Consider the following 12,073-nt stretch of genomic DNA (forward strand, 5'->3'; position numbering starts at 1 on the left):
CATTGCTGACATTGTGTAAGCCTGTGGTTTTTTTCCCCTCTTGTCTACTTAAACATGTTAGTGGCTGTAATTTATAACACTGATATGAGCCACCCAGTAACAGGGTGGGTCATCAGAAGGAGTAAAGCACAGGGAATTGGTGGTAGGTGAGTTTTGCTCTCAGTGTGTTTTACCTCCCTCTTCCCTTCTGTTGTTGGGGAGCTTCTCCTATCCAGTACCCATAATGCTTGTTGGAACGAGCAGAATACTGTTCTTACTTGGCTATATGGGCTGACAGCAAAAATCTAGTACAGAGGAACTGAACCATGTTTAGAAAGGCTGAGGCAATTTGTAGCTTATTTAAATGCTTGAAATGGCAAGGATTTCAAGCAGCTGAATCCCTCTTGAACATCAGAAAGGTTGAAAGCTGGCTTTTACCCTTAAACTTGGTGATAATGCAGTATCAGTAATTGTTAGTGCCCACCTCGGATTATTTCCTTCAAGTGCCATGTGAATCAATTTCTGGAAAGAACACCTTAGCAAACACTGTGAGTAAAAGGACATATGGCCTTTTTGGTTGAAAAATTACTTCTACGGGCTCTCAGGTTGGGTATTAGGAAAAATGAGGTGCTCAAGATATGTTTAGATGTTGTACTAAGGGACAGGGTTTAGTGGGGAAATAGCGGTGATAGGTGGACGGTTGGACTTGATGACCTTCAGGTCTTTTCCAACCTTGGTAGTTCTAAGGACACTGTTTGCTTACTCCGTGTCTTTTATTTCTGTACCCCAGTTCAAAGCTGTTGTTCTTGCTGAGAGAATTCTACTTAGACTGAATATACGTGGAGTTTGAAGGGTCCAAATACTCCCCCTACTCCATTGCAGGACCGTTCTCTTGGTAGCTAAATATCTTTAAGTGAGCTACTTGCTGAAGAGATCATCATGAAGAAGCAAGGTCAGATAGCTTCCCTTCTTGCTTCAACCAGCTGATGCACTTCAAGCTGGAGCAAGATGCTTTCCTTCCTGGTGGTGTACAGAAGGCAGATGGAGAACACGTTTCTTCAGGCAAAAGCCAGAAAGCCCACCCTTTGGCAAGCTAGGTTTAAAACAAGGAAGTATTTGAGCAAAACATAAGAAAGATTGAAGAGTGGATATCAATATCTTTAAAAAAATTTATTCCCTCAGTTTTATATACAATAATTACAGACTACTGTACAAAGGTGTAAATGGTCTTTGCTGTGAGTTGTGCATGTGCAGCTTAGTAGACAGATTTAACATTCAATTTGAATCTCAGTGCAAGTAGGCACTAAAACATCCAACATACCTTCAAGGTATAAAAACACATAATCAGTTTTACAGGTTTCTCCAGCATATGTTGTTACAGTGCAAAATGCTATGAAACAAGGTTTCTTTATAAAAATCCATATAAATTAAACACATATTGCACTTGTCCCAACTGAAAATGTAACAAATTTACTGAAGTAGCTTGATATGTTTTAGAACATTCCCCAACATGCATGCACTCCTTTCGTTCTCCTGGCTATTTGTGCCCTATATGTGTGGTTCTTACTCCAGATGTTGAATTGCATTTTAAAGCTCTGACTGAAGCAATCCCTCTTGAGCAGACTGCTAAAAAATAATAATAATAAAACACAGCAGATTCACGTAACAAGAAAGTTCTCCAAAACCCTTTCTAGTCTTTTCAGTAGCACTGTAACTAAATACATAGAAATCAGTAATGTTTAAATTCACAATGCAAGTGCGTTCAACACGAACCATTACACTTACGCCCCTTATTTTCTGGGAAGGTATAAAACTTCCAGATCTAAAGATGTGCATATTTCCACGGTACTTCAAGCTGCTAAGCTAACACTACACCCACTAACGTTTTGTGCAATAACACAGGTACGACTTCTGTACATCACTGGCTGCTACGCTGCACCTTGGGAGAAGTGGCACAAAGTTGCATTAACTCAGAGAACAAAGCTTACATGGCCTGAAACCACTCCACACACTCCGTGCACCGCCACACAAGTAGTAGAGGTGAAGGCAGACAACATCAGTCTTGCTAGCCTTGACTTTCCCTTAATCCTTACTAGCCTTGAAATTTAAAGGAAGAAGTAAATACAAGTGCAAATGCTAACTTTGTGCTTGACATATTTAATCTGAAAGGTAAGGGAGTAGCTTGGAAACAAATAATTTCTTGTAGCAAACCAGTGTGAGTAATGATGCTACTAAAACCACTGACACTTACAAGCTGAGGAAAAGTAAAACATGAGGCTAGCTGAACATTAATCCATGTCTTAAATAGTTCAGGGTTTCCTGCAAAATGCTTCCAGCATTTAAGTTCCTCTCCCCTCTCCCTACTTCATCTTGGACGACTATATGTGCTCCTGCTACATGCAAAAAGCATTTCTTTTTTGAACACACTTCTGCATTCATTCAGCTCAGTCATTCAGGACACGGGTTAAAACCTGATTTCTGGTGCTTTAACATTCTCCAGATCCTCTTCTGGAGCCCCAGCAGTACAGTACTTTCTAAAGGCAGGTCCCCATCTTACTTGGATACTATTGGTTATGAAGTCCTTTATAAAGTCATATGCTATTTATACAAGTAATGAGATGAAATCCTAATTTGATGCATCTAGGAGTTCTTTATACAGGTAGCATACATTTACACCACTTGTGCGGATCAGCTGTTTACACTGAGAAGACAGCTGGGCTTCATATCGAGGTTATAAGCACACGCTGCTCACAGACTAGAAGGCTGCTGGATTACCGGGCCTGGGTCACATTCACGAAGGTCATTTTCTGACCTCATGTACATTAGGAACACAGTGACAGTAGCAAAAGTAGCTGCATTGACTGGAAAAGCTCGGAGAAGCGTAGAAGTGAGGCCTCTCGTGAACACCTTCCAGCCTTCCTCCTGGTAGCTCTTCCTGACGCAGTCCAGGATGCCCTTATACTGCGTTACACCTCCAACACCATCTGCCTGCAGCCGGGACTTGATCACATCCACGGGGTAGGTGGAGAGCCAGGATACGATCCCGGACATCCCCCCGGAAAACAGCAGTTTGGGAATAACGTAACTGTCTTCAGCTTCACAGCCCAAGTATCTGGTCATGCAGTCGTAGGTCAGGAAGTAAAAGCCAAAGCTCGGAGTCTCTCTTATGACTGTAGAGACCATGCCTCTGTTGATGCCCCTCAGCCCTTCCTTTCGGTAGATTTTGATCAAACAATCCAGAGAATTTTTGTAGTTCTTCGTTTTTTGTTTGTATTCACCAGTTCCCTGAAGCTGCATCCTTGTCTTTGCCAGCTCCATGGGGCAGCAGATGATGCACTGGATGGCCCCAGCCGCCGAGCCTGCGAGGAACTGGTTCAGAGGAGTGTCTTTGCCGAGGGCACGCAGTGTGTTTCCTTGCACACCGAACACGACTGCGTTAATGAAGGTAAGTCCCATCATTGGTGACCCAATGCCTTTATAGAGTCCAAAAGCCTGATGGAAGAAGGAAGGGAAAAATAGTGTTTTTAGCACTAGTGTTGATAACCTCCTAAAGCTGTGTAGCAAATGCCCTTTCTGCCTCTCACTCATGCTCTAATTTCCCAACTGTGGATAGAAGATCACTTAAAACTAGCTTTGTAACAACGTCATCTCTGCCTGGAATGCAAGCACCTAAACGTTTTCAGCAGTGCAAATGCATACTTGAGTACATTCAGAAAATAATCTCTCAGTCCATGAAGATAAAAGTTTTCTGGTAAGTTTTACATGCATATTTTTAAGTAAAAGCCCTAAAGCCACCCCTTTAGTTATGGTCTTTGAGCTCCGGCGGAGAAAGAGAAAAGCCATTAATTTATTCTCTCATTGTTTGGACTCTCAGCAAATCAGCTATTTGAGTAACTGGTTGTTTAAAAATTTCACTTTGGCATTTCAAATTCCAAACTTAATGATGTCCTAAGGAATCATAAGGAAATGTTCAGCAAACTTCTGAACATAAGTAACCAAGCCTAAACACCCCAGTGCAAAATACTACTGTGTGTGTGGCCATGTGAGATTCAGAGTATGCTTTTCTCTTGATTATGGTATTTGTAGGGTTTTCTTTTTTACCATCTTTCCCACCCTCCTCATACAACATGTATGAAGATCCAGAACAGAGAAAGCATTAACTTCGCACTTACAGATTCTTGCTTTATGATGGACTGAAAGCAATGGAAGGTCCCACGGTAGAGAGGTTTCTCTACATTTTGAACTTGTAGACGAACCTATAAAAAGCGGTATGAGATACTGTTTTGTATGTCAAGAGCAGCATAACTGGTAAAGTAGTGTCTTCTACATACATCAAGAATTGCTATAAAATACATATGCACGAGCACAGACTGGACGTTAGAATGCCATGTGTGGCAAAATCATTTAAAAGCGTTTTCTTGAGAGTTTAGGATTATTTTGGAGAGTGAAAAAAAAAATGAGGGCAGGAAGATGACTAACTTATTTTGAAAATTAGAAGAGGAATGTGTGAAAGTACAACGGGGTCTGCTGTTTCCTACAGCTTCAGATAGAAGCTTTCCTGTCCTGACTACACAACCAGGGCTTCCTTTCGCTGCCAAGAATACTTCTGTAGACACTCAGGAATATCTGTACAAACCCAATAGCATTTTATAAAAAAATAGTTACAAGTCGAGTGTGAAATAGGGAAGATAATAAAAGGTTGGGAGCTTTCAACAACACATGTAGTGCTTCTGGCTATCAGGCTTGAGGCCCTTCATGGGGATGGGATTTTTTCAGAGTATCAAGGGGCAGAGACTTAAGACAGCTTACATTCAGATAGGGAAAGGAATAAGAAGTCACTTAGCCTTTTTAATCTTAGTCTGCTGAAAGCAAACCACTTGAGAGGGTGTGGCTGTATCACACCTTTAATGTTAGTAATTAATTTTTATAGAACGGATATAGTACGTTCCACACAACAGGTGATGTTACTGCGAGTGGTGACAATGCGAGATGGATGCTTTTTTGAGGTGGTTTCTAACATTTGATGGGAATGTCTGGTTCAGGTTTTCCTGCCAATTTGCCTTCAACTCACTGAAACAGAAAGCCTTGGAGCTACATAGCTCATGCAAAACCCTGCACTGCAGTAACTCAGTAATTGGTTTCACCGGAGTGGTCAAGTTAGACATCTGACTTTGATCTCAGCATGGAGGGCTCAAGTACTCCTCAGAGGAGGTGCTTATCAAACATTTACTGCTGTGGCAGCTCCGCAGAAAAGAAAAATATATCAAGACTTATTTGGAACAAAAGAAAGGATTATTAGGTGTGAGAAATTCCTGACTTCAGTCTTTTTATCCCCTTTGTACCTAAAGTAACTTCACTACCACCAGAATGAAAGGCCCCTAAGATTACACGGGTCTAGAGCCAATCTGGGGATGTGGTTTCTTAGAAACCCATATTAAGGTAAGCTTTCTTCAAGGGAAGAGAAGAATAGCTTGAGTGTTTTTGACATCACGACGTGTCATTTCATGCTTTGTAAATCAAAGCTGTAGTTTTTAGAGTCTTTTTAAAATGCACTTTAGAGTATGCTAAGCCATGCTTGGAGACTGAGGCAACCTCAAGTCTTCAAAGAGGGAACAGGGTTTTACAACATCTTAGAGTTCGGAGCAGGCTTAGAGCAGGATTCAAAGCAAATAAATCCTTTGTTATTCAGAGTCAGGTTGGGGGTTGAAGTAGCTGAGTTTATTAAAGCTGTTCAAGAAGAAGGACCATAAGCAAAGCCATACATGTCAATGAGCTGTCAGAACGGCACAAAACATTGGTCTGACGTTTATCGTTTTATTGCTGTTATTTCAAACCTCAGCTATGAAGTTAGAGGGCTTCCAAATATATGGGCCTTGGGAGAATTACAGCTTAGCAGCCTTTTTACTTCTCCATACGAGTACCTTTAGCAAGTTAGAATAATCAATACTGTGTATGTAGGTTTAATTTCCTCGCAGCATAGAGCTTCTACTACTTTTAACTACATGATTTACGAAACATTGACTAATGTTGTAGGACTAAATGTTCAGAAAGCTAGAAGTACTGACACATCACACCTAAGAAAGAAAAGCAGCTCTTAGCTTTGAGATCAGATGGCAGTACCTGCAGCAGCAAACTGCTAGGTGAGGCAATAATGTAGATAAGCTTTATTTCATGGGTATTAATATTATCTTCAACAAGTTCTAATTTAGCATGTACACCTATGGGAAGGATGAATCATTTACAGAGTTCAGCTCTTTATTTACTCATTGACCAACAATCATCACATCCCTTCATTTTGCTTCTTTCCTATTCGAAGCTGCTGTTAATAAGGCAGCTGTCAGAGTGGCAAGATATAATTTCACATTGTTAAAGACTTACACAAAACAAAGGAAAACAAACCAACAAAAAACCTTCTAACGCTCCAAACAGTTAACAGTGAAATAAGTGATTTAGAGACATTTGAGCAATTAGTGTTCTCCAGGGATATGTCGTGGGTAAGACCTGAGGTTCTGTCTTACAGCCACTGCGTGTGGAAGTGCACATAGTTGAGAAATGCATACCAGAAAGGTTCAGAATAAGGCTTTACATTCATAAATAGCTAAATAGATATTTAAACCCCGCTCCCTCCGTGTCACAGTAGTAGAAGAGGGACATATCAGTTTAAAACCAAAAAAAAAAAAAGGATAAAAGCTTCATAAGTCTTTTAGATCTTTATTTGAACTATTACATTTTGGAATAAATTAAGACTGAGAGAAACAGAAGTGTTCACCTGGGCTATACTTACTAGGTAACTCTCCCGTGATGAGGCTTATCTCTCATCTACAACAAAGTAACACTTTTGCTGTTAATGAAGACAGCCCCTAGCTCAGAAAGTAAAGGCAGTTAAAAGCAAAAAAGCAATTTTACACATTACATCAACAAACCAGGGCTAAGGAGTGTGCCAGCTCTGGGATCAGCTCGGAGGGGGTTTCTCAGCCTGGCTTCCCAGGCGTGGCTCTCCCTGCGTGTCCCACCAGCCCCCTCCCCCTTGTGAAGCATGAGCACCAGCAAAAAAAAAAGCTTAAAAGGCAAGGTGGAAATAAAATTTTGGCTTATCTAAGCAACTTCCCCACTGTTCAGTTATAGCAAAACAAAGTCTAAGGTGATGGCCAACCGCAGAAATGCAAAGAGTTATTCTTAACATATATACATACGCAACACAGTAGGCTTTCTTCTTTTTTAAAGAGTGGTTATGGCGTTAGTTTTCCCCACGTACAGTGGTGACTATGCCAGCTAATAACACAAGCATTAGTATTGCCCTCCAACAAAGGACAGATAAACATTATCCCTTCTGGTGGTATGAAAGCCACGTTCCATGCTGGATTTTGCAAAATGCTTTAAATCATCTGGAAACAAAACTGCTCCACTCTACAGTACAGCAAGATGCTCCTTCTAAAGCCAATACATCTTTTTTGCATTAATCCATCTGCCAGAACTAGCATGACAGCCCCCGCTTTGCAGGCACTTAAGCATTTAGTTTCATGTACTATGAGCTGTTTATAATGTGAAACATCTTCCTCACCCCCTCCCCAACACTGAACATCAGTATGAGCACAAAGGTTTAGTGGTTTTGCTGGCTTCAGTGCCATGACTCTCACTTTGAATTAAGCACATAAAACTTGGCAGGATGGGGAGAGAGGAGACAGCTGTCCCTGTACCACCATTAAAAAAAGCGTTCAAGTCTGGATGCTACCATTCCTGAAATCATTTAGTGGAATTCAACCCAATTACGTAACAGCCAACTTAACCATACTCTCAGAAACATACGATCATTGTTCAACTATTTGAGCAGCTTGCACTTGGCTGGCAAGGACTAAAATCCACTAGCTGTGAAAATCTGTTCAGTGTTGAGTCAATCGTGTGGCTAGAATACATAATATGGTGATGACCCCTGTAATACTATCAGCCCTTGCATATCTAATTCAGTAATGTAGAGGTATTCCAAATATAGCTATCACAGCTGGCATGCTGCAGTCAAGTGATATGGGTATAACACAGTGGTAAATACACTGATGTCCCCTTTTCTATTCTTCCAGCATGAGATTATAGGTAAGGCTGCCAGAAAGTGACTCAGGTCATCATCCAGGGCTGAAAAACAGGCTGGGACCCCTAAAGTCCTGGCTGAAGGGCCTCCAGGGAAATTAACACCCTCCAAAAATTTTGGCTTTGAGAAGGCCTTAGCTACTCTTAGTATGCATACAGCATAAAGCTAACAGTCAGGAAATAGATTTTAACTTGGGAAGTTATAAAGAATATTTATGTATTATGCCTAAAGGGAGGAAAAAGGCCCCCAACAAGCTTCATGCTGTGGATTTTTGTCCACTTACATCCCTGGGCTTATGCAACAAATCAATGCCTGAGGAGCAAGTAGCAGATCTTGGGGCAAAAAACAAAATTAAGCGTAAGATCCTATTTTCAAATGCAATGATGTTTCTGCACTGATGGAATTGGGACTGGGCCAACACTTGTTCATATTTCAGGGCTGAATCATGCATACAAAGAGTGTTCACTTCTGCAGGGCTGGAGGCTGCCAGTCCATAAGGAGCAGCTAACGAGGCTTGCTCCAAACTTTCAGTCACAGACTGAGGCTCCTACAGCACCTGGGGGTGTTTGTTAATCTCCCCATCTCCTTAGGAAAAAGTACTAATCGAGTTTTCTACTTAGAAGTGTTTTGTAATCAACCCACCTTAACGGTGTCAAAGGGGTGTCCCACCAGCACTCCGGCAGCACCTGGAACAAAGCAGACGGGGTTATGAGCTGCAGCCACCTTCCTGAGGCACACAGCATGGCGGGGGGCAGCCGGGGAGCACCCCAGCATGGCAGGAGATCCCCGGTTTGGTCCTAAGCAGCACTGGGTGCCTCTACACCTCTGGTAGGGCTGGGGTTTGGGGTCGACAGCAACATCATGTCGCATGGATGATCAGTGATCCCCTCACCCTGAGGCACGGCCAGGGCAGAGAGCTCATCGTGCCTCTGTGGGGAGTTCTGTCACCAAACCTCACTGTGGGGAAGCGCAGAGAGCCTGGGGCAGCCCAAAGGAAAGAGGCTTCCCTGCACTCTGCCCACAGCCTTTCCAGGTGGGATGGCAGCACCTGCAGAAGGAGCACCTTTACCTCACGCCAGCATCAGAGGGCTTTCTGTGTTACATACAGGCCTGGCAGTTATACGCTGCACTGAAAAACACGAGCACTGCCTAACACAAGGGCTCCTTCAGCTCCGTACCTCTGCCATCCCAAACCAATGACCCACCAACAGCCTCTGGCCCCAGAGGGAGCACGGGGCACACCACACGTTTGCAGAAAGCGTCCTCTCTGCTGCTCCCCCAGAAGATGTGGAGGAACGCACTGCCTGGAGGGATGGGGCAGCCCACAGTGCCCAAGGACACCACGAAGGCCGGCAGTTTTTCTGCCACCTCACCAAAACGTAAAGGCCACGACCCGGAGTCCCTCCGGCAACGCAGGGATGAGAAGCTGGGGGGGGGGGGGGGGGGGGGGGGGGGGGGGGGGGGGGAATCTCTTTGCAGATGCAGAGAATCAAAACGGTGCGAGAGTAAATGGTTTCCTCCAGCCAACGTTGGCTGCTAAGAATAGCAGAGGGAAACAAGCGGAGGCCATAAGCTGATACACAGGGAAGAGGAAGACGAGCAGCGCATCGTTCCCCTCCTCCCCTTAACGTTAAAGCTCCGCGTTGCGGATCGGGGGCTGCAGGAAACCCCCTGCGCTCCTTCCCCTTCCTCCTCCTGCTTGGAGAGGGGTTTTAACTGAAAGAAATATATAACATGTGTTTCCCTCCTTCCAAGCTCCTTTCCTCCATCCTTTAAAAGGAAATTTTGCATTTCTTTATTTATCGGTTATGCTTTTAAGTCAGCACCCCCGACTCACCGCCGACGCATCCCGCGAGGAAATCCAAAGCCATAGCTCAGCGCTCAGCGCCCTCCGCTCCCACCGGCGGGGCCCGGCCCTCTGCGCGCTGCTCGCCGCGCACTGCCGCTGCTCCCCCCGCCTTCTCTTTCTACCGCCCTCCCTCGGCCCGGCTCCGGGCCGCGCCTCCGAGGGGCGGGCAGCGGGACAACTCCCCCCCGCCGTCGGCAGGCACTGGCTGCAGGAGGAGGGAGGGACGGGGATGGGGCGAAAAGGGGCAGGAGCCGCGCTCAGCTCTTCTGCTCCCCCCCCTCTCCCCCCAACCCCCGCTCTGTTGCCCCCTAAGCATTCCCACCTTCTCGCAGCTCAGTCTGGAACGTAAAAATCAAAGGCAAGCGGGTCTGAAACTACCAAGTCCCGAGAGCCTGCCCTAGATTTAGCTGCTCTTGGGTTACAGTTAATGAAAAGGCAATGCTTGGCTTTACCGGAGTGGTTTTCCTCTGTGCTGCGAATCCCCTCATCTCCCAGGCAATCTGCCTGGCAGAAATCACCCTCTCCACCAGAAGTGCTTTGTAATTGCAATGTTCACCCACAGTTGGCGGGGAAAGCCATTTATTCCCCTCTCTTTGCAGCCACTTTCTAAGTTATCTGGAGACAGTTTTAAATCTTTTATCTTTTCTCCTCTGAATTGTACTGGTGATTGATTCTCAATCTCTGGCTCGTGTTACCCTCTTCTTTCTTCTGTTGGCTTCTTGTTTCTTGAGCTGTTCCCTAAGGCTTTGCTCAGTGACTTGTGGGTGATTACCTTAGGCATTTGCAGACAACCCTGAATATATCATATTCATGTATCTGAGAGCTTCCCTTCCCTTCCCTTCCCTTCCCTTCCCTTCCCTTCCCTTCCCTTCCCTTCCCTTCCCTTCCCTTCCCTTCCCTTCCCTCCCATTTGGAACAGTTTCATATTTGCACAGTTCCTATCTATGTAGTTATTCCTACCTGTCCATGCTACATTGCTTTTATTTTTCAGATTGCTTTTCCAGTTTTTCAGGATTCCTGGAATTCTGGTTTCCTCGTCAGGGTTTGTGCAGCCCCTCCCAATCTGCAGAGGGCTGTCTTGTCCCTGCATGCTCAAGCTATTCATAATGAGCTCAGTTTGCAGCCACTGAACCCCACTCTAGCAGGCCTGAATTCAAATTGCGGGGCAGGGGGAGTACTGAGCACTTTATGAATTAGAACAGGGAACATCAAGAGCTCGTTGGTAGGAAGTCTGAGACCTCAAGGGTTGGTTCAGCCAGGAATGAACTTATTTTCCCATTTGTTGATTTTTTCTTCCTCGGATGTTTTCCATCTGAGTTACACTTGTGAGGCAAAGCTGTATCAATAAAGAGGATTGTATTGAGTTTCTGTGTGGTGAGGACAATAGTGGTGAGTCAATAGGGGTGCTTATACTTGTGTGTGACTTCCGTAGGAGCTTTGTGATAAAGGGAAGGAAGTCATAGAGTTCTCACAGTTTGGTCCTATGAGGCCAGATATTTTGCCTATTGATCCAGGGCCTTATGCGTGCAGCAAACATACAGTTTCGGAGAGGAGAGCTGACCTGATACTCAAGGAAACTCAGATTTAATGGTTCCCCATTCCTACTGTTCTTCTGGACAGCTTAAAGGCTGTGACAGATCATGCACCCTCCATGGTGATGTGTGATGCCTCTGGCTCTCAGCGTGACTCAGAGGTCAGCTGTGAGCTCTGGTGTCCTTCACGCTCCATAGATCTGGCCCAGCTGTGGCTGACTTTCTTTCCACTCTGCTGAGGCAGACCCAAACACAATTCCCAGAGAGGAAGGATTTCTTGTTTGAGAGGAGATTGGCATCCCCATTGGACAATGAGATGTGAGCTCACCAAAGAGAGGGCCTACCAGCTCACACAGTAGCAGCACTCCCACGTCTGAGAGAAAGAAACTGTGTCCTTATAAAGCCCTGTTCCCTTTATCCCATTGCCTTTTAGGTATGACCTGTGGCTGTTCAGGTGGAGGAGGCTTTACTGCTGACACTGGAGGACAAGGGTGGAAAGGATGTTCCCCTTGGTTCTCACTCGCTGCCGGTTTTGTTCTGCCCCTGATGGCACCCAGAGGAGACCTGAGAGAAGGTGAGCACCAAGGACACCTGGACATGGGAAGAGAGAGGGGAAAGGCAGGAAGGGAA

General features: G+C 44.8%; 1 protein-coding gene across 1 annotated transcript; it reads right to left on the reverse strand.

The window, feature by feature from the left end:
- Nucleotides 1–1,134: 1,134 nt before the first annotated feature.
- SLC25A29 (solute carrier family 25 member 29) lies at nt 1,135–10,021 on the reverse strand. Its single transcript, XM_421366.7, has 4 exons — nt 9,900–10,021; nt 8,705–8,748; nt 4,152–4,235; nt 1,135–3,471 (listed from the first exon to the last, which is right to left on the reverse strand). The coding sequence occupies exons 1-4, from the start codon at nt 9,931–9,933 to the stop codon at nt 2,728–2,730; spliced, it is 906 nt and encodes a 301-aa protein (XP_421366.1). The 5' UTR covers nt 9,934–10,021; the 3' UTR covers nt 1,135–2,727.
- Nucleotides 10,022–12,073: the final 2,052 nt, after the last annotated feature.

The sequence above is a fragment of the Gallus gallus genome, chromosome 5 (assembly GCF_016699485.2).
Source record: "Gallus gallus isolate bGalGal1 chromosome 5, bGalGal1.mat.broiler.GRCg7b, whole genome shotgun sequence".
NCBI lineage: Eukaryota > Metazoa > Chordata > Aves > Galliformes > Phasianidae > Gallus > Gallus gallus.

Bases quoted from the DNA above. Each gene is read 5' to 3' on its own strand.
- SLC25A29 (XM_421366.7), bottom strand. From the start codon at position 9,933: ATGGCTTTGGATTTCCTCGCGGGATGCGTCGGCG. The intron at 8,749-9,899 runs GTGAGTCGGGGG...GCTTTGTTCCAG, and splicing joins CCTCGCGGGATGCGTCGGCG to GTGCTGCCGGAGTGCTGGTG. The intron at 4,236-8,704 runs GTGGGTTGATTA...CGCTTTTTATAG, and splicing joins ACCCCTTTGACACCGTTAAG to GTTCGTCTACAAGTTCAAAA.